We start from the raw sequence: 19,780 nt of genomic DNA, 5'->3' as shown, positions 1-19,780 counted from the left end.
ATCTTGGATGTTTTGCATTTCATTCAGGCAATAACGGGCGGTCCGCTGTCCACCTTTTAGATTGTGTCATGGCGGTGCAGATGGCGGTAAATTCGGGTATGAACCACATTTTCTGAATGTTTCATTTTTATTCGGCAGTCGGGCCATAAATATTGAATAGGACGGCTCGAATAAGCACATTTATATATGTTTTCAACACATGCATTCCTTGTGTTTAAAAAGTTACTACCGCATGGTGAGCCCTGTGCTCAAGCTTGGGCTGCTAGGCTAAAGCAGCTAGTATCCCGAGAAACGGAGACCGCTTCACTTGTTTAGAACAAACGCGGAACAAAAACGCTCAGCTCATAATAAACGACCACATGTTTGGGTTATGCCCACTAACATTACGTCATGTCAACGCAGCTGCTCAATTCAATATGCACTTAGTTTATAATTATTTCATGAGATGCCACTGACTGGTGTGTTTACTAGTTTTATTGATTACTTGTCGATTGAGCGCCCGTAGACTTGGCATAAAAAATAATGTGGCAACAGAACAAACTTGATGTTAAATCTTTAATAGTCTTGGGAATGTACTACCCTGTTTTGTGGACAAAACACTGAATATGATTATTTGCTCTGTTATGGTAATGGGATGGTATGCTTCTTCTCTCTTCAATCTGCAATATGTGTGAAACATAGAGTATCAAAGGGCAAGTACAAGAACAATTATACATTCATTAAAATAAAATCGCCAGTCTTGTAGTTTGTATTACTACATACGTTGTATTATGAAACAGTGGCAGAAGAGAACTTTGAAGTCTCCTTTCACTAGTGAAATGTTGCGATCACAAATTAAAGGGGAAATCAACCCAAATATTTTTTTCAAGAATATGTTCCCAGCAGGCCCACTAGTTGAATCATGGCATTCTGATGAATATTGCGTTTGTGGAATATGAGTTAAGCAGCAAAATCCACTCATTTTAGCCATCTCCGGGGGTGTCCATTTTGTCACTTCTGTCGACGGAAATTGACATCACAACTGCTCAGGGCTCAGGTAATGACCAATCACGGCCCAGCTTCAGAAAACAGGTCAACCGTGATTGGTCGTTACCACGGTATGCTTTCACGGCTATGCTTGATGGGGGGAATGGTGTTCTAGGGGTCATAGTCATCATTTTTCTTCCTCCAAACACGACAAGTTGAGTTGAAGTCAAAGAGTTCGATTTGTGTCCCATCTGATCACAGCACCATACTTCTTCCACTTATGAATAAATAACATCTTCAGACTGCTCTTTGATGAATAAATAACATCTTCAGACTGCTCTTTGATCTTTCACATGGTGGAGTTGTTGGCGTGTCACTGAGTCTCTACGCAGGTGGCTTTTTACACATGTGACAATTTGGGTGTCATGCAGGTAATAATTTCACTGAGATGTCAATGGTCTGTCGGAGCCAGCATTGCTCATGGTTGTTTGGGGATCAAATACTTATTACCCTCAATGAAATGCAAATTAATTTTTATTTTTCATTTCATTTAATTTTCTCAATGTTGTTTTTTTGATAATCTTGCTATTACTGTTAAAATAAAGCTGTCTTAAAATTAGATATAAAATATTTATTTCTTAGTGTGAAAACTTTCAAAATCAGTGGGGGATCAAATACTTATTTCCTCCACTGTATATGTCAATGCACAATATATCGAAAAATATCAATAGTAAATATCGAATAAGATAGATGCAAACTTAAATGCGCATTGTAAATCAATAGTTGGCCATTATCAAAGGGAATTACAATGAATTAGCCAAGAATACAATGAGTTTACTTATTTTGGTGCATGAAAAAAATTTACTATTTTGTTAGATAGTAAAAATGTCATTTCTTTAGTTACATATCGGGATGATGTCTATCTCTAAACTCAATATCCATATCGTATGTTTCTCCAATATCGTACACAATATGCATCGACTTGATGCATAACAAGTGGTAGAGGTGAAATTAAGTTCACCTAGAAAGTTTATCATGCATTTTAGGTTTATCATGAAAATTCACCTGAATGCTGAATGTCACAAACCTTTTCTGAGTAGTGTATATTGTGTACCTGATATTTGAAATCTCCTGTTCACATGTAGGAGCCAGTCTGTGGGGGCCACTAAAGGAGCTATGGGAGACAGTGGAGGGGGCTGTATTAAGAAGACAGCCAGAGAGCTTCCATCTGCTCGACCTGCAGTTGAAAAAACACAAGCCACACTTTCTGTCCCTCTTTAAAAACCCAGTAAGTCATGTACCGTAGCCTCGTTAGTAGGGCTCTCGATCTTTAGAATGTTATAATTGAAGAAAAACTATTGTATATTTAAATACAAGACATGCTTCATTGTTAAGACATTGCTACTGCTAAAGTCAATGTAAAATCTTATTGAAGTGCTAACGTGAAATTAGTGTTGCCTTCGGGAGTGATATTTCTTCAAACAAATGGTAATGGTAAATGGAGTGAAACCTATAAGGACTTAATGTACTTTTTCGTTTGAGGCCGCATACAGAAAAATGGAAAGACGCAAGACCTACTTTGAAATTCTTTTGACTTTAATTCGTTAAACACACTAAAATCAATCAAGCAAGCATTCATATATCGTTTATATTTTGGAGTTGATTTGATAACTGCTACATAACAGCCATCTCTTAAAGTTGATAACTTGAGATAACTTTGGTAAGTTAAGGAATTTTCAAGATTTTGGGGTGGCCAATGGCCCTGGATCAAACTAGAGCCACCCCTGCACTGAAAAGCAGACAAATCCCATGCCTACACTGAGAACCAAAACAAGAGCAAACTGTAGTAAGCTGACCATTTTTAAAACATTGAAGCCCATCAAAAGTGCTGTTTTCATAAATCGCACCTTGACGCAGAGCAGAAAGTGGAAGAAACTATTTTTGCTTCCAAAACTTAATTATCTTTACTCACCACATTGTTTTGAAAGGAAAGTTGAGTTGTTGACTTTTAGTAATTGAATAAATACGAAGTTTCTAAGTCAATGAATAATCGTTTTATTTATGGTGATTTCAATCTCAATCAAAATAACCGTGATTATTATTATTTCTGTACTTGTCCAGCCCTACTCCCTAGTGTCATTTCATGTGATGTCCAACATCCTCTTCTTCCTCATTTTTAGGCCAAGAGTGCAGAACAGAGAGAGAAGGTGCGGAAAGCCAGCACAGAAGGCATCGCCATCCAGGGTCAGCAGGGGTCCCGACTCCTTCCAGAGCAGCTTCTTTCAGAGGCCTTCATCCTCAGTGATTTGTTTGACATTGGAGAACTGGCAGCTATAGAGCTTTTGTTGGCAGGTCCGTACAAAACAAAACAAAAACCCAAACGTCTTTGAATATGTTTTCTACAAAAATCCACCACAGATGTTTACACTCATGGTGCCCTACTCATTACCTTGCTTGTATTAAATGGTGTTTGACTGTCTTTATTTCTCCCGCAGGGGAGCAGCAACAGTCCCACTTTCCGGGTTTGACACGTGGCTTGGTGGCAGTGCTCCTCTATTGGGATGGAAAGCTTTGTGTCGCCAACTCTCTGCGCACACTTATCCAGTCACGTCACGGCAAGACTTTCACTCTGGACCTCAGGTAACTGCTAGCAGTTCTTCTCCAGGTCGTTTCAGCACTCGACTACATATTGCTGATCATTTAGAATCTCTGCAGTAATTTTTTAAGTTTTTGACTGGCCTCCCCCCCCACCCCCGGCCTCACTTAGTGGCGAGCTGGTGTCTTTGACGACACACTTCACAGATGAATTGATGAGCCAGGGATTGACCAGGCGCATCCTGACCCTGGTAAATGAGATCAATCTGACCCGTGAGTTTGAGCGGCTGCAGAAGGAACGAGGTCTGGGCAATGAAAAACACAGGAAGGAGGTAGGAGGAAATGTTTTTTTTTTTTACATGTTAGCTATTATTTTGTATTGATGAGCCATGGTTGATCTTTGTGATTGTACCAATGACATGATGCCAATATGCTAACCCCCACCCCATTTAGGTTGCAGACCTCATTAAAGAATGCAGGCAGGCCCTTGCAGACAGCCTGTTTGCCTGGACCTGCCAATCACCTTTGACGAAAGACGACACTCTGGCTCTCATTGGCCACTTGGAGACAGTGTCGGCCCAAGCTGATGGCTCACTGGATAGTGTGAACCTGGCTCTGGTCATGGCATTGATGTACTGTTTGGATGTCAGCTTCATTGAGCAAGGCACTGAAGATAGAGAAGGTGAGATTTTTTTTGGATTACATTTAGAGCAGTTTGGAAATGTCTATACAATTTTTACTCAACAGTTTATTTTGCAAATATTCAAGTAGCTATTAACTAAAAGTAGAACCGCTTAGTGCTAGCTCTCTTCCAATTCAAATGCCCAAGCCAACAGGTTACTCAAAATAAACGTACTATATAGACACAATTCAACCTCAATAAAATTCGGCATGATTGACAGTAATCCCTATTAACCGTAACTGTATTCATCAGTGTGTGCTTTTCATTTGATCGTTCTTTAGATCTGCTCCAAGCACTGCCGCTGCTCACAGAGAGACAGTATGTCTCGGCAGTGCACAGTCGTTTGATGGACAGCCAGCCATGGAAGCTTCCCGGCCTGCAGGCCGTGTGTCGCCTGACTTGGGCTCTTTCTCTGAGGGTTCTCTCGCAGCTGCCACAAGGTGCAGGTTAGGTTGACATTTTTTTGTGATGTTTCAATTACCATGAGTTTTGATGTACGTGTTGTTCAAATGGAACATATTTCACATTTGTTTTGGCCAGCCCTCGTGGAGTTCACCGAGGCAGACGAGGCGCTGGCAGACCAGGCCGTCTTGGGTGACGTCTTCCTCTTCATTAAAGAGGGGATGCTCGACTGTGTGAATTTCTTCCAGGAGGAGTTCTACATCCGCCGCCTCCATTCACTTATCACAGATTTTCTGGCACTAATGCCAATGAAGGTGAGCTATCACATTGTTTTGTTGTAGTGAACGATTTAAGACATTGCTTTTTAAGTCTTTAAGTTGAATTGGTTTGTTTTGTTTTTTTCAATGCGTTTGTAGGTGAAGCACTTACGCAACCGTGCTGATGAGGATGCCCGCTTGGTGCATATGTCCTTACAAATGGACAATGAGCCTCCATCATCATTGCGCAAGGACTTGGACCACCTCATGATGCTTGTCAGTCTCACATACACACACACAGTTATATATACATGTAATAAACTCACATTTTTACAATATTCAATACAAAAGCTGCATAAATAAAAGAAACTAAGACAGTACAGTAATGCCATCGCCTGATTGAAACCTGTTTTATTAAAAGCACAATGTTTTGCTGTTGTAGACCACTTTAAATAACAACCACATTTCTACATTTTTTCTAAAATGGCGGTGGAATTCGCAACGGATTCTGATTCAGAAAACTTAGACTTGCTCCGGAGCTCAGTCAGTATTTAATGGGCTTCTCGATAACCAAAAGGAAATGAAACAAAACATAATTTATTCCAGATGTGATTAATGTTGGATGTATAATCCAACAATCTTCTCAAAGACTAATGCTTTAACTCGCGGTAGCATTTCAACTTTAAAAGTAAAATCTTGTTTTCAGTGGTGTTGCCCTTTTATTGTTTTTTTTCAGATAGGAGAGTTCTACTGTATGGATCCATTTGGAATGGAGTTGGGTCTGGAGTTCTGGTGTCCCACAGAGCCCCTCCAACACAACTCGCTTCAAGGGTCCTACCTGGGAATGGCACTGCAAAGGCCTCCACATAAACAGGTAACCTTATTTTTATTTTTTCACATTCCCAGCATACCTATCAAAGTCCTAACTTATTTCTCCTTAGACAAGTTGTGTTTTTATAGCTGCTCATCATTTCTTTCTATGCAATGATGCAGGTGGTTCTGTCCAAGTTTGTGCGTCAAATGGGGGACCTCCTGCCCTCCACCCTCTATATCTCCTATCTGCGGATGCTGAAAGGTCTTGCCAATGGTCCTCAATCTGCTCACTACTGCTTCAGCCTGCTGAAAACCAATGGAGCTTCACATGGTACGAGGAATGAAACAATTGTTTTAATCTTGGGTGTGTATCATCGCATAACATTGGACACAAAGTACCTTCATGTCCTTTAATGCAGGTGATAACATCCAAGGAGTTGCAGGCTGTCCAGTGTCATGGGAGCATTTTTTCCATTCCCTCATGCTCTACCATGAGAATTTGCGACGAGACTTACCAAACCCTGATGCAGTTCATTATCGCCACCCACCTCTACGGGGCATCACTCAACGAGAACTGGAAGGACTCACCTCATTTTTGCAGTTACTCACTACAATTATTACATGGGTATGTGTGTCGGGATTGTCCATTTTCTAATATTTTGGGCACACCTTGACTTGAGAATGTTGTGCAATGTTTTCTAGAGTGAAAATGCTCGGCTAGCATTGTGTGAGCACCCCCAGTGGACCCCTGTGGTGGTGATGCTGGGGTTGCTTCAATGCAGTGTTCCACCTGTCCTGAAAGCCGAGCTTCTTCGTTGCCTGGCAGCCTTCGGCAAATCACCTGAAATCGCTGCTTCGCTCTGGCAGTCACTGGAGTACACACAGGTTGGCCTTTTTTTTCCCCCGTAAATGCATTGAGGCCTATACTAGATCAAACGTTCAGGCTTTGGATTTGTAATGGGATATCAACAAAGGGGTTAAACTAATGCAGGGCTCCAGGCTTTTGCTCCTAAAATTTAAGACATTTCGACTAAAATTTACTCATGAATGAGTGACTACTTAATTTGCTGATTTCTTTTTTTTTTTTTTTTTTTTTTTTTTTAATTCTTTAATAGTTTTTGTTGCTCACAAACATCTGCTCCACACTTGCACCCATTTATCTGTCATACAGTGAAACTGAAAATGGATGGAAATGTCAATATTTACTTTGCAAGTCAATATGTGATTCATGAGTGCCTCTAAATTTTCTATTTGCACAGTGTCCGGTACTCTAACTGTGCTCTTGCTAAAAAAAACTAATTAAAAAAAAAAGGTTAGTCTGTACTCTGTAGCCCTGTAATGTTGTGTGCTATCAAAGCTGGGATTTGATCCAAAACAAAACAAAAACAACCCATCTGTTCACTGCAACAGATTACTTTACTGACTCTAAATTGTTTGTCTCCGTTTTTACTAGTCTTTCCAACATAAAATTACAGACTGATACCCTGTAATTTTATTTTTCTTCTGCAGATTCTTCAGACAGTGCGTGCTCCAGGACAAAGACAGGCAGCAGGAATTGAGGTAAGTCAAGAAAGGAAAATAAAAATATGTAGTGTAAAGTGTGTGAATTATTTTTATAATTTGTATATTGATAAAAGTAGCCCTTCAAACATATTAATTCGACAGGTGCACATCTTTTAACGTGTTCTCATCAGTAACATAATGATGTCACTTGACATAGTTGATTCAGATACTTTGTAGAAAATTGTGACGTAAACTCCAAGCTCGCTTGTTGGACAATTTGCCTCCTTATTCTGTCCTCTCAGGTTGAGCTTAATGAGATCGAGTCGAGCTGTGAGGAATACCCGCTGACACGGGGCTTCTGTCATCTGATAAGTACATTGGTGGAGAGCAGCCTTCCCCTGAATTTGGGTGCAGGGCTGCGTGTGCCAGGCTTCCAGCCATACCTGAATTTCTTACGTGACACCGTCTTCCTGGCTTTCCCCACCAGAGCATATCGACATCCGGCTGAAAAGGTCTTTATGCGGCTCATTGTTTGTATTCACCTCTTTTTACACACATGCTCATTCTTTTTTGCTTTTTGCCAGTGGGAAGTGGCTGACATTGCGCTCGAAGTGTTCCACAAACTGCTGCGAGATTATGAGCCGCAGCCGTCAGACTTTGTCCATGAGATGGTGGAGCTGCAGGGGGAGCAGGTCCCAGCTCACAAGCCGCCGGGCCACAGCATCATGTTCCACCTGCTCAACGACTCGCCCATGTTGGCGCTCTGCCTCAGCGTGCTGGAGGAGGGTGTACGCCAGCTGGACACCTACGCCCCTTTTCCTGGTGAGATGACGTACAGGCTGCTGCCGCTGCCTAACTGAGAAAGCTTGCGGCTGTTTGTTTCCATTGTGATGTAATCTGTCTTTCAGGCAAGAAGCACCTGGAGTCCGCAGTACTGCACTGCCTCTGCCTGCTGGACCTGACCCTGCAGAAGGAGGTGGTGTTCATGGATCTCCTTAGGGAAAGCCAGGCTTCTCTTTTGGTTTCACCGTTGGAGCAGCTTCTACAAGGGGTCAGTCCTCAAACTCGCAGGGCAGATCACATTGTGAATGTGGCCAGGTAATGACGAAACCAGCGTCCATCATCTCTACTAGTGGAGCTTTGTACAAATTCTGCAATGGATTGTGTTTATCGCCAGATATCTCTACCACAATGACTCCAACCCCGAGGCTGCCTTCCAGAGTGCCAAGATCTTGCGTCGCATTGCAAACTACCCAAACATTCAAGATAGGCTTGTAGGAGATTTCACACATGACCAGGTATATTCCATTCTCTTTTATAAAGATATTATTTCAAACAAAGGTAGAGGAGTAGAAATCATCGTTTGAGCTACTGTGTACCCTACGGGTGAATATGAATACATGGTATGAAAATGTTTTTCCAACAAACATTTTTGTTATGCATTCCAAAATCATATGCCATGTAAATACCACCCGCAGGACCCATCTTATGCTTGGTTCAAATATTATATTCCTGAAGTATTAGAAGAATATCCACCCATCTGATGGTTGGCACAGTACTGCATAATATATACAGTAACTACTCTAAAAGGCATATTGTTCTCTGACAGTGTCAATCAAAAACTTGGGTTATGATTGTATCTTATCAAATTGTGCAGGTTTCCCTAACTTGTGTATGTTAGGTTGCCTAACAAACACATTGATTGATAGATATATACTATACTAGGTGAAATATGTACATGTCATGTCTTTAGTAGTATCAAGTTAAACTTTTTTTTTTTAAATGTTCCCTTAGGTTGTGAGTGACAAGCTGATGGCAGGCTTTGTGGAGTGTCTGGATAATGACGAGGCAGAAGAAGGAACTGAGGAGACAGAAAATGGTGCATCACCAGCTTCTTGTCTTGTCTCTTTGAAAATGTGTTTCATTATTTGCTCTGACCGGACTCTCTGCACTTGAAGATACAGATTCCCAAAAGAAGGTGGCCCGAATCCGACATGAAACCCAGGTTCATATTCTAAACCTTCTTATCACCTCTTTGGAACTGAAGACACCCAATTTGGCATTGTATCTACTGGGCTATGAAGTCAAGAAGCGTGTTTCCTCCACCAACTTGCAAGATCCAGGTGAGGATGTTGATATTGATTGCAGTATCTTCTTTTGTGACATCCAGCAAACAATCCAATCTTAACAACTAGGCAATGTAGCCGCGCAGTAATAGCTGTGTTTTACAGGTGTGTTAGGGTGCCCGCGGAGTTGTCTGCATGCCATCCTGAGTCTCCTGCAGAGAGGCACTGAGAAAAGATCAGGACCTGCCCTCACTCAACACGCTCCACACCTGGCTGAGCTCTGCTACCAGGTATGGTTTTTACTCTCATGTAGAGTGCCTTAACATTTGGTACTTCGCAGTCCTCTTAAATGTCTTATTGAGTTTTCTTTTCTTGCGTTCACAGGTGATCTATCAACTGTGCGCCTGCTCTGAAACATCTGGACCAACAATGCGCTATTTGAGGACAAGTCAGGACTTTCTGTTCTCACATCTGCAACATCTGCCTTTCATCCTGCCTGGTGAGTACATTTATGAATTTGGTTCTATTTCATTCGTTTGACCGCCAGAGTGGAGACCGATCCCTTTGTGTTTGAGGAATCGACCCACTGTCCTCTTTGGTCTTCCCTGAGGGAAACAACCAGCCCTCTGGGCCAAGATGCAGTGGCGCAACCTTGGCCGAGGTGCCTTATTTTACGCCTTTCCACTGCTCCCTCATATTTGGCCGATGTTTCAGTTTCAGAGGGTTCGTCAGGAGGGCCACGTGCTATTGCCGATGGCTTCCTTCTGGCCAGCTTGGACATGGCTCCCCCTATGCAAATGTAGACCGAAAGTTATGACTGTAACTACAGTATGAGTCCCAAAGGATCGCCAGAGTGTTCTGTCACTTGGAATTCTTGTAGTTACTCAAGAAGATTCTGTAGGAATTAGGAAATAAACCAGTGGTGACACAGGAACTTAGTCCGGGGTCATCCAGGGGTCAGGTGACCTTTTTGGTACAGTATGCATACTCCAACTGCGCATGCGTGAAGGGAACAGTGTTTTCATAACTGCCTCTGGTGGTCATTCAGGATTCATAGAACTGTTGCTTTCATTTTTGAATATTTCATGATAAACATTAAAGAATCACCACATTGAAATAGAACCACATATTCAAAGTAGAAGAGTGAAGAAAATGATACTACTATACAGTAGTGTTCATTTAGTAGCACTGATGAATTCTGCAAAGGTTGGTTTAATGAAAACAATTCAAAGATCTGACCTGTTCTTTCTGCTGTTTTCAGGGGATCAGATTGCTGCCCTGTCCCAGATGTCCTGGCTCATGAAAACTGCTGCAATCGAGCTGAGGGTGACGTCACTGAACCGCCAGCGATCACATACCCAGCGCCTCGTCAACCTGCTACTGGATGACCAACCGCACTCACAGCATGCAGGTGCTACATTGCTGTGTATCCATGAGCACTTGTTCAGTATCAGGACTTGGGCTTGAAACTTTGAATAATGTAATGTTTGAAATGATTTATTTAGAGCACAAGACCAAACAGTTCTGTTTTGGATTTTCCTAATATGTTCAATTTAATCATTTTTCTTGGCCCATGACACCCACCCTTACAAATTGTTGAATCCTGTTTACTAACATAAACGGCAATGAAAAATCTGCCGCCTTTGCGAATATTTAAGTGCAAGATTCACAGTGTCAGCTGTCATTAGTTGTAGAGCAATGGTGTGTATTGATTATGGGAAAAACTCTCACAACAACTACAGTATTACACAACTTGCAATACAATTAACTACTATTCGTTTTTCCATTTTTATTAATGTTGGACAATAATAATGCCAGACTCCTAAAATGCGTTTTTATCATCAGTAAAAGGGCTTAAAAATATACATAAATCTAATGTTCCTAACCCACATGTTATGATTTTGTCTTTTTAGCTGAAGGAGAAACCGGAATGGAGGAGGAAACTAGATCAGTCAGTGGTTTCTTACATTTCGACTCAGTTTCCAAAGGTATGTTTAGTTTTGTACTCATTCCCAGTTAAAAAAAATGTTACACTGAAACCAGCATATTTTACACAATTTTATACAAGGTAAATGAATTCCCCCGGTGTCTCTGTTTCCTCCCTTTCTCCCCTTTCTGATGCGAAGGGAAAATCCAGGAATGTAATTTACGCTCGTTACCTTTCGCATGGGCGTCTCAACTTCAAACTTTGCCGCTTTTTATGTCAGAACACTGAAGCCTAAAAGCTTCATCGCCCGAAGGAAAAATACAACTCAATCTTTCAATAAGGGACACAGTTGATGCTTAAACACTTGCAGCCACCACAATTCAGTTTCAGGAAGATCCTTCTCTATTTTTCAACTGCGCTCCTCGTGAATGGAGTTGAATGGAAAAACATAGAGATCATATTTTATTTCAAGTAGAGGGACTATATAAACTTGGCAATTCTTAAGAAGAAGAGAAATCATCTTTGTTTGTCATATACACACATGAACAAAATTGTTGGTACCCCTCTTTTAATGAAAGAAAAATAATAAAAGAAAGAAAAGTAATAATGAATAAAAATGTCATGAATACCAAAGAAAATCAGATATTGCTTTTGGATTGTGATTCAACAGAATAAAATAAATAAATAAATAAAATACAAACAACTCATGAAACAGCCCTGGTCAAAAATGATGGTACCATTAACTTAAAAGGTTGTTCAACAAAATATTGAGGCAATCATTGCAATCAAATGATTTTTGTAACGTCCAATGAGACTTGTGCACCTCTTCCTGAGCAAATTCTAAGTGGGGCCGCGTGGGACCGGGGGAACAAATTTGAACATGTTCAAAATGTCCTTGCAACAAGAAAAACCTTTTGTGACCATTAAAACTGTTGGAGAACGTCTGGCAAATGTCATTGTAACGTTTGGAACCTTAAACATCCGCTGCACTCGCGAACCTTGGCCGCTCAGTGGGATACGGGCTTGAATTAATGGAGGAGTACCAACAATTTTGTCCATCCGAAGGATGTTGGGGTGTGCAAGGGTGGATGGTCTTGAACCGGGGTCACCCCGATGGCAGGCGCCGATCTTAACCGCTTGGCCACTTGTTGTTTGATGTCACCAGTACGCAGGAAGTTACTGAGTGTGTTGGACGCCATCGACTTCAGCCAAGACATGCCTGAGCTGCTGCAGCTGGACTTTTTTGAGCGCACTCAGATAGAACAAGTCATCTCGAACTGCGAACATGTCAATGAGCAAGGACACACTGTGTGCAATGTGAAGGTGGGTTGGTTGGTTTAACTTACGGCGTCGTGAAGACGTGACTGAGTTATCACATCGAAATGATCCTTCACAGTTGCTGCATAGAGTGCTGGTTGCTGAGGTGAATGCTCTGCAAGGGATGGCGGCTATTGGACAGAGACCCCTCTTAATGGAGGTGCGTGAACTGTAAATGAACAGGACCATGATTTTACGCATGTGGTTGGAGTACCGATTAGAAGGTCGTGTCATTTCACCTCAGTTAAAGCCGTGTGTTTTCCTAGGAGGTGAACTCGATCCTGCAGCAGGTGGTGGAACGTAACCGTGTCCGACGGAGTCTCAGTGCAAAGAGACATGCGCTGCAGTCCTGGAGGAGCCTAGTGGAGACGCTCCTGACCGCCTGCCCTGCTGACCTCATAGCAGTAGAAGAGAGACAACTAATCATTAGAGACCTGCTTCTAGACCTACATGACAAGGTTGATGAGGATGTTACTCACGTGTGAATAATGCAATTCATTCCAATTATTTTATTTTAATTTGTGCTGGTGTACCACACGTTACTTAGGTTTTATCTGAGGATGCGGCGGGAGAGCTAATGCCCATCGTTGCTGGGGCTGTCTTCACTCTGACTGCTCACCTCAGCCAGTCAGTGTTGTCCGAACATCAGCAAGGGGCCGGATTAGAATCCTCATCTGGTTTTGCCTCAATAGCAAACTCCGCCCTCCATCTCATCCTTCGCAAACTGCTGGACTTCATCCTTTCTACTGGTGCGTATCAACCGCCAACACCTTCAAACTCTACTTACACTGTGGTAATATTGTCTTCTACATCTTAAGGAGGAGGATACCAGCGTCTCCGTGCACACTTGTATGGCTCATTGCTGTACTACCTTCAAATTGCCCAGAAACCTGAGGAACCAGATACTTTGCAGACGGGTAAACCAAAAATATAATCTTCACCAATCTGGTTATCCGCAATCCACTGTATCGTTACATAAGTCTAGTCATCCCATTCACTTTCTTCTGTGTCCTTTTAGCTGGGAGGGCAATGTGGGAGCGTCTCACAGCTCCCGAAGATGGCTTTTCCAAACTGCAGCGAGAGAACCTCACTATCATCGAGAGCTACGGCAGAGCGCTAATGGAGGTGGTGTGCAGGGATGCATGTGACGGCCATGAAATTAGCAGGGTATGTTTGTCTCTTGTGTCCCTGTTTTCACCAATGAATGTAGTTGGACATCTGTCGTGATGCATTTTGGGTCCCACCTGAAGTTGTACAGTGAAATACTGTGTGACTCTTGATTTAAAAAAAACTTAATAAAAGTGAATGTTAAGAAATTATCTTTGTATTTGGGCTGTGCACAAATCTGTAGTGACTCAAAGTGAGATACGACTTGGCTGTAAAAAAAAAATGAACGCTGAATCAGAATTTTCAGATAAGAATCAGAACGATTGATTTAATATTGTCTGATTGCCGCACAGCCCGACTGGCAGCTCATTGTATGCGTCATGTGAAGGCAGGCGGCGGTCTCTTCAAGCGAGATCCCAGAAGTGTGTAGGAATAGTTAGCCAACTAATAAGCGTTAAATAAACTGTTAAGCAAAAGCAATAAAACACCCTGGGTTCTAGCGTTGGCCATGTATGGCGAGGGATCCTCGTGGTTGAAGTTAGGCATTTTAAACTAAAAACGAAAACATTTCCAGAGTTTGTCGCAGCTATGTCAAAGTGCCTGTGTACACTAAAGATACGTTTTCAAATAAGTGAATATGAGGCTTTGTAAAGCTATATTTGGAAATTGGTGTAGATAAGGCGCTGTATAATTGCACTCCATTTACCATCTATCCATCCATTATTATTTTTTTTAAATCAAATTCTATTTCTCATTTGTTGGACTGACGTTTTTCGTGAAAAGTACAATAAGTAACCCATTCGAGCCGATTCAGAGTTTTGGCCTTGGCCATGAAACATATTAAACTCAAGGTACCACTCTTCTCTTGGCCATTGACAATAATGTCTTGCAGATGCTAGCTCTGGCGGTGCTTGACCGAATCCTGTCCATCGACCGCCAGAACCAGTGGCTGGTGTACATTTGCAACAGTGGCTACCTGCGCTCGCTCGTGGAGAGCCTTCGGCAGGATGACACAGCCCTGCAGGGTCTGCTCACACCTCAGCCTCCCCTCCTCAAGCCACTCTACATCTACGAGAGCAAGATGGTGAGGAGCGTTCTGTTTGTTCACCGAAGGCCTGTATAAGTTCATTGTTAAGAAGGCTCAACGGCAGCTGTGCGTTTTCAGGCCCTGCTGACTCGCGTGGCCAAGACCAACCAAGGTGCTGTCGAACTGCTCCGCAGTGGTCTTGTAGCACAACTAATCGAGTGCCAGGTGTTTGACATGATACCTGACAGTGAAGCTCACAGGTAAGAGTCACACGTATCATTGGGTCATCCAAAACGCATCTCCTCATCGAAACTGACTTAAATGTGTCTGCTGGTGGCTATAGGGTGATGAGGGACCCGTCAGGTTTCATCCCCAGCCCCATGGACCGGTACCGACAGATTCTTTTACCCACCCTGAGGCTCTTCCAGGTGATACTCACTTCGACCACTATGAATCACCAGCAGGGGGCAGCACAGGTGAGATCCAGAGGAATTGTCATGTATTCTTGCTATGTGTTTCTCCGTTCATGGATTGGACATTTTGAGGTGACAAATGGTGCGCAGTGAAGTATTTTGTGCAGCGGCCTAAGACTACGTTGTCACACAGCACAAGAAGACAGGCTCAGTTACCACTGTACTTAAATGTTTTTACACCAATACTGCTGCATTAGTGTGGGTTAATGATAGAAAACACGCTGTGTTGTTCATGATTGTGATTGCAGATTTCTCATTTTAACCAATGGATTTGAAACATTTCTTAACACTGAACATATTTAATGACATTATTAATGTGCTCATTAGTTAGTGCTCATTTACTGCCAGACATTTTCAGACCCTCTTTTACCCTAATGTCTTGGAAAAAAAAACGTTTTTAGTTAGTTTTAGTTTAGTTTTTAGTTTATTTTAGCTGGACTGTGAAAAGTCAAGTACATTCGTGAATGGCAGTGATTGAGTTAATTAGGTTGTATAGCTTACTTGATGTGTGGGGTTAGTTGTTGTATCTATGGATAATGTTTGTAACTGTTTTGGAGCTTGCATTTTAGATCAGTGTAAATGTGTGTTTGTGGTGCTTATAGATCCTCCAGTGGCTGATAGTCCACGCTGACACCATCCAGTCACTGTTGCGCTGTCCAGAGCTCAGCATAGGAGCGTTGCAGGAGCTCTCTTTGCTTACTGGTATCATCAGTAAGACTGCTCTACCAGGTAATACAGATTATTGACAAAACAACATGGAAATGATGAGACCTGGACATTATTTCTGATGTCGTTTGCTTCAGGGGCCCCCGAGATGGGCGGTGAGGTCAATGGTGCTGCTCTAATGGAGTTTCAAGGTCACATCAACAGATTCCAGGTTAGCTTTATTATTGTGTACAACGTTTTCCTCATTGCTTCTTTAGCTTTTGTGTTTTTGGTTGTGTCAAAACATGCCAATGTAGTGTTGTTGTGTTTTTTGTTTTTTTTAAAGCGATTATGCCTGTTGCTGCTCAGCCGCCTGGCAGGCAGTGAGCGAGAGAGGTTACTGAAACAAGCGGAGATGACTACAACTGGAGACTCAGCAGAAAGGAGAGAGGAGATGGAGGTGGCCTTGCAACAGGTAAAGAGTTGCCAGACTTTTGCATAACCCCAAAGTTGATTGCAACATGCTAATATTTGATAGTCAGTGCAGGCTGGCTGTATCAATATTCTTAATTTTTCTGTCATTTATGTGCACTGTGTACTTAGTTAGTAGGGTTGGTCAAAACTGTTGTCGAAAAGTCGACCGCCCAGAACGTAGGCAGGGCAGGGTCAAGTATAGCTTTTGACAAATAAGTAGGTATGGTAAAGTGTGAAAGACCTTTGGTTCCATCTTTTTCTAACTGACATTTCCCAATACCATATATTCCTTTTTAATTTAATCCGACAGGTAAACGGAATGGCAGCAATGTGTGTTCTGTCTCTAACCGTTGTGGCGCACATCACTGTCATGATGTCATTGCCCTGTGCTGCACTCTGGCCTCAGGTTTGCGCCAACATCATGGAGTACTGCCAAATCCTGCTGCTGCAGAGCTCGGCTCAGGCCCAGTTCACTATTTGCCTCTTCAGCCCGTTTGGCAGCGAGCCGGCTGGCAGGGACGGAGGACGCGCAGGTCAGACCTTCATTAGGAATCAATCAATGAATGAATGTGAACATGCTGCCTGTCCTCTTCAGTCATTATGTTGCGGAACCTTGAAGGACCTTGAACACAATACTCAGACCGAATATTTGGCATTTCCATTCATTTTAATAGGGAAAGATAATTTGAGATCTGAATATTTTGTTACGAGTGCGGTTGTGGAATGAATTTAATTGGTAAATCAAGGAAAAACTGTAGTACCACATTAATTTATTTTAAGATTAACACGTGTTTTTTTTTCAGGGTGATTATAATATCCAAGTGCATGTTATTTGTGAAATTACGATATGTAAAATGTCCAACATGAAACATGAGTCTTGTGCGTAGATCTGACGTCCAGCCTGCCCAACATGGCGTACTCCCGAGCCCCCAGCCTGGGCCTGGTGCTCTTCCTGCTGAAGAACAGCGCCGCCGACTTCTTCCGCTTTCACCAGAGTCACAGGCAGAGTCTGGGCAAGCTACAGAGTCTGGATCAGCTGCCCCCCGAGGAGCTCAAGGAGGTACTCATGCACGCGGACGCAACGCTAACGCAGTCTGAGTCCGACACGCATCATCTAAGCAGACGTGTCGCTTATAGTTGTGCCAAGGCCTGGTTTCCGGTCCGGGAGGGGTGGAGAAAATCTCGTCGGTGCAAAGAAGTCTGCTGGCCAACAAAAGACTGGTGCAACTCATCAACAATAGAGCCAAGCTGCTGGCCCTCTGCTCCTGTATCCTTGATGCAGACCTCACTTTACATGAGCCCATATAAGAAAGAACACAAACTATGTAGAATATCACGATGTCTGCGCATCCTCAAGCTTACATAAGATTTTGTGACGTGAAGGACTAAATCATACTTAGCAGCAGAGAAGGCCTTGCTGGCCCGGATGCTCACCATTGCTTAAATGAGGACCTCCTGACCTGGACAAACCTGGACAAACCTTAACCCCACCTCGCAGACATCATTGAGACGTGTCTATTTGTGTTGTGGCGCCACCTAGAGTATTACCTGCTGCACTGCACCCCCACCGACCCAAAGGACTCCCCGCTGCCCGGGGCCACTTTGTATCGATCTCGCCTCGCAGACGGTAAGGGTCTTCGAGTATTCAATTTGTTGACTTAAAAGCTCCACAACGACTGTGAGTCTGTGACCTGTTTTAACTTTGACATCTATGCGGTTTGTGGATTGGATTCAATAGCCAATAAAAAGCAAAACGTTTGCAAAAGACTCCGATTTGGCAATGTTGGTCTTTGAATAGCGATAATCTGCCTATGATTGATGGCCATTGAAATTTATTAAGGGACAACTTTTTTTTAAATCCAAAATAATTCTTCGAGATACACCGCTAAACTTGTTTTTCGTTGAAAATTTTGAATAAAATGGGGCCCCATCCAAAAAAAACCCAACATTTTCAATAATATTAAAAAAATATATATATGTATATATATCTATATTGTTTTATTTTTCCCCTCCAGAGTCATTTGGCACCCTGCAGGCAAGCACCGGACGTGGAGCCATCTCGCGAGTCACTAAGCAAGATTTAGAGCTGGTAAGAAATGGAACTTAAAGGAAAGGCTTCATTCATTTTACATGTGTGGCTTGCTTGGTAGTAGGGCTGAATGATTAATTGCTTTTGCAATATAATCGTCATTTGAGATATATTTTGTAATTGCAAATGCTGCGGTTTAAATGGTCATTTCTTTATTGACAGCAGAGGGGAATTCACCGAACGCTAATGATGCATTCCATTTGGCGTAGCTGTGTGTGTATGTCATTGTGCAGTCTAGTCCAACGTTTACACACGAGGGTTACCTAGTGATGTGTTCAATAAACATGGCAGCCAGCTATTTTATTTTCAAAATTGTATTTAAAGTTATTAAATGTGCGTACATGAAAAATAATAGTTATCAAATTACTTATAGACAAAATATTAATGTTTTACTGCTACAAATGGCATACATATGTGAAGTATCCCTTTAATCAGCATGGCATACTGCTGCAGTATTTAAACCCCCATTTGTCCTGCATTTGCAGTTGAAGAGTGACATGGCCACTGGTTTCGGAGAGGCTCTCCAGAGGAAACTTCTGGAGGTGGAAGGCTTGTACAGCCAAGTGCGTTCACGCTACACCTTCATCCAGGCTCTCGTACGCAGGATCCGAGGCCTCCTGAGACAGCCCAAAAGCTGAGAGCTCCCAATAATGGACAATTTTAGGGGGAACTTACACAAAGCATAAGGTGACAGCAACAGCAGAAACATTTTCAAAGTCGTTTTTTAATGAAGCCCTTTCGTAGCTGCCTGGCTCATTATCTTGACTAACACTGCAAGGACTGTTCCGTAAAAATGTTTGTTGTTTTGTCTTTTTTTGTGTGCAAATAAATTTTCTGTACAATTTAATTAGTGGTGCCATTTGATTGATCAAAATTCTCAGTTGACTTATCTGGTGCTGCCTTAGTCTTTTGTCAGGAGTGTTATGGCGAAACTGGGACAAAAATACACTTATTGAATAATGACCAAAATAAATTAAATGTAATGGGGGAAAAAAAGCATACAGAAAAGGGGCACAATTTTTCAACAATAGTGATATGTGAAAAAGGTAAATGAGAATAGTTTGAGTGAAATTGTGATGGGGAAAAATATATACTGTATATGGTTAATAACCCCATACTTAATTGTACAAGAATAGTCCATATATTGTGGGTGACGTAATATTTTGTTATGTGGAAAATACTTTTTATAGATTTATTGAAGGAAATGTTATTTCACAGGACGCAAAGATGTAGTATAGTCATACTTTGGCAATTTTTAATTTTGTGATTATTATTTTTTTTGAATTCATGTAAAGCCAAATTGTTTCGAGAGAATGTTTGGAAGCTTGAGGGGGAACAACTACATTTTTGATGAAGTCATAGCATTGTTGTTGATCTCTTCCAGTTAGTGCATTTTTCACAATTACCGGGTATTTAATATTACCTCATGAATATATG

The 19,780-nt window shown here is 42.0% G+C and overlaps 1 protein-coding gene across 3 annotated transcripts; it reads left to right on the top strand.

Moving 5' to 3' along the window:
• Positions 1–8: 8 nt before the first annotated feature.
• On the top strand, positions 9–19,190 carry nup205 (nucleoporin 205). 3 transcript variants are annotated; one of them, XM_086027665.1, is made up of 42 exons: positions 9–96; positions 2,112–2,254; positions 3,147–3,318; positions 3,462–3,606; positions 3,734–3,893; positions 4,015–4,243; positions 4,525–4,683; positions 4,784–4,959; positions 5,062–5,178; positions 5,639–5,776; positions 5,896–6,046; positions 6,135–6,340; positions 6,418–6,600; positions 7,225–7,275; positions 7,521–7,730; positions 7,803–8,040; positions 8,127–8,316; positions 8,396–8,516; positions 9,013–9,097; positions 9,177–9,341; positions 9,450–9,574; positions 9,669–9,783; positions 10,546–10,695; positions 11,198–11,272; positions 12,377–12,534; positions 12,608–12,688; positions 12,795–12,986; positions 13,076–13,277; positions 13,347–13,445; positions 13,547–13,695; positions 14,528–14,719; positions 14,801–14,922; positions 15,006–15,138; positions 15,738–15,864; positions 15,939–16,012; positions 16,127–16,255; positions 16,661–16,787; positions 17,142–17,314; positions 17,392–17,521; positions 17,753–17,881; positions 18,270–18,343; positions 18,829–19,190. In XM_086027665.1, the coding sequence occupies exons 1-42, from the start codon at positions 69–71 to the stop codon at positions 18,979–18,981; spliced, it is 5,976 nt and encodes a 1,991-aa protein (XP_085883791.1). In that variant the 5' UTR covers positions 9–68; the 3' UTR covers positions 18,982–19,190. The 3 variants fall into 3 exon arrangements, with proteins under 3 accessions (XP_085883791.1, XP_085883792.1, XP_085883790.1); XM_086027666.1 differs by having other exon boundaries at positions 4,525–4,689; positions 9,183–9,341; XM_086027664.1 differs by having other exon boundaries at positions 4,525–4,689.
• Positions 19,191–19,780: the final 590 nt, after the last annotated feature.

The sequence above is a fragment of the Filicampus tigris genome, chromosome 4 (genome assembly GCF_054856515.1).
Source record: "Filicampus tigris isolate MCC_2025a chromosome 4, RoL_Ftig_1.0, whole genome shotgun sequence".
NCBI lineage: Eukaryota > Metazoa > Chordata > Actinopteri > Syngnathiformes > Syngnathidae > Filicampus > Filicampus tigris.
Note: the sequence above shows the minus strand (reverse complement) of the source record. Positions and strands in the feature narration are given on the sequence as shown.

What these genes read in the sequence shown, in the direction of transcription:
- nup205 (XM_086027664.1), top strand. Translation starts at nt 69, where the DNA reads ATGGCGGTGCAGATGGCGGTAAATTCGG. An exon ending in TGTCCCTCTTTAAAAACCCA is followed by an intron (nt 2,255 to 3,146) that starts GTAAGTCATGTA and finishes CCTCATTTTTAG; the next exon opens with GCCAAGAGTGCAGAACAGAG. An exon ending in TGGACCACCTCATGATGCTT is followed by an intron (nt 5,179 to 5,638) that starts GTCAGTCTCACA and finishes GTTTTTTTTCAG; the next exon opens with ATAGGAGAGTTCTACTGTAT.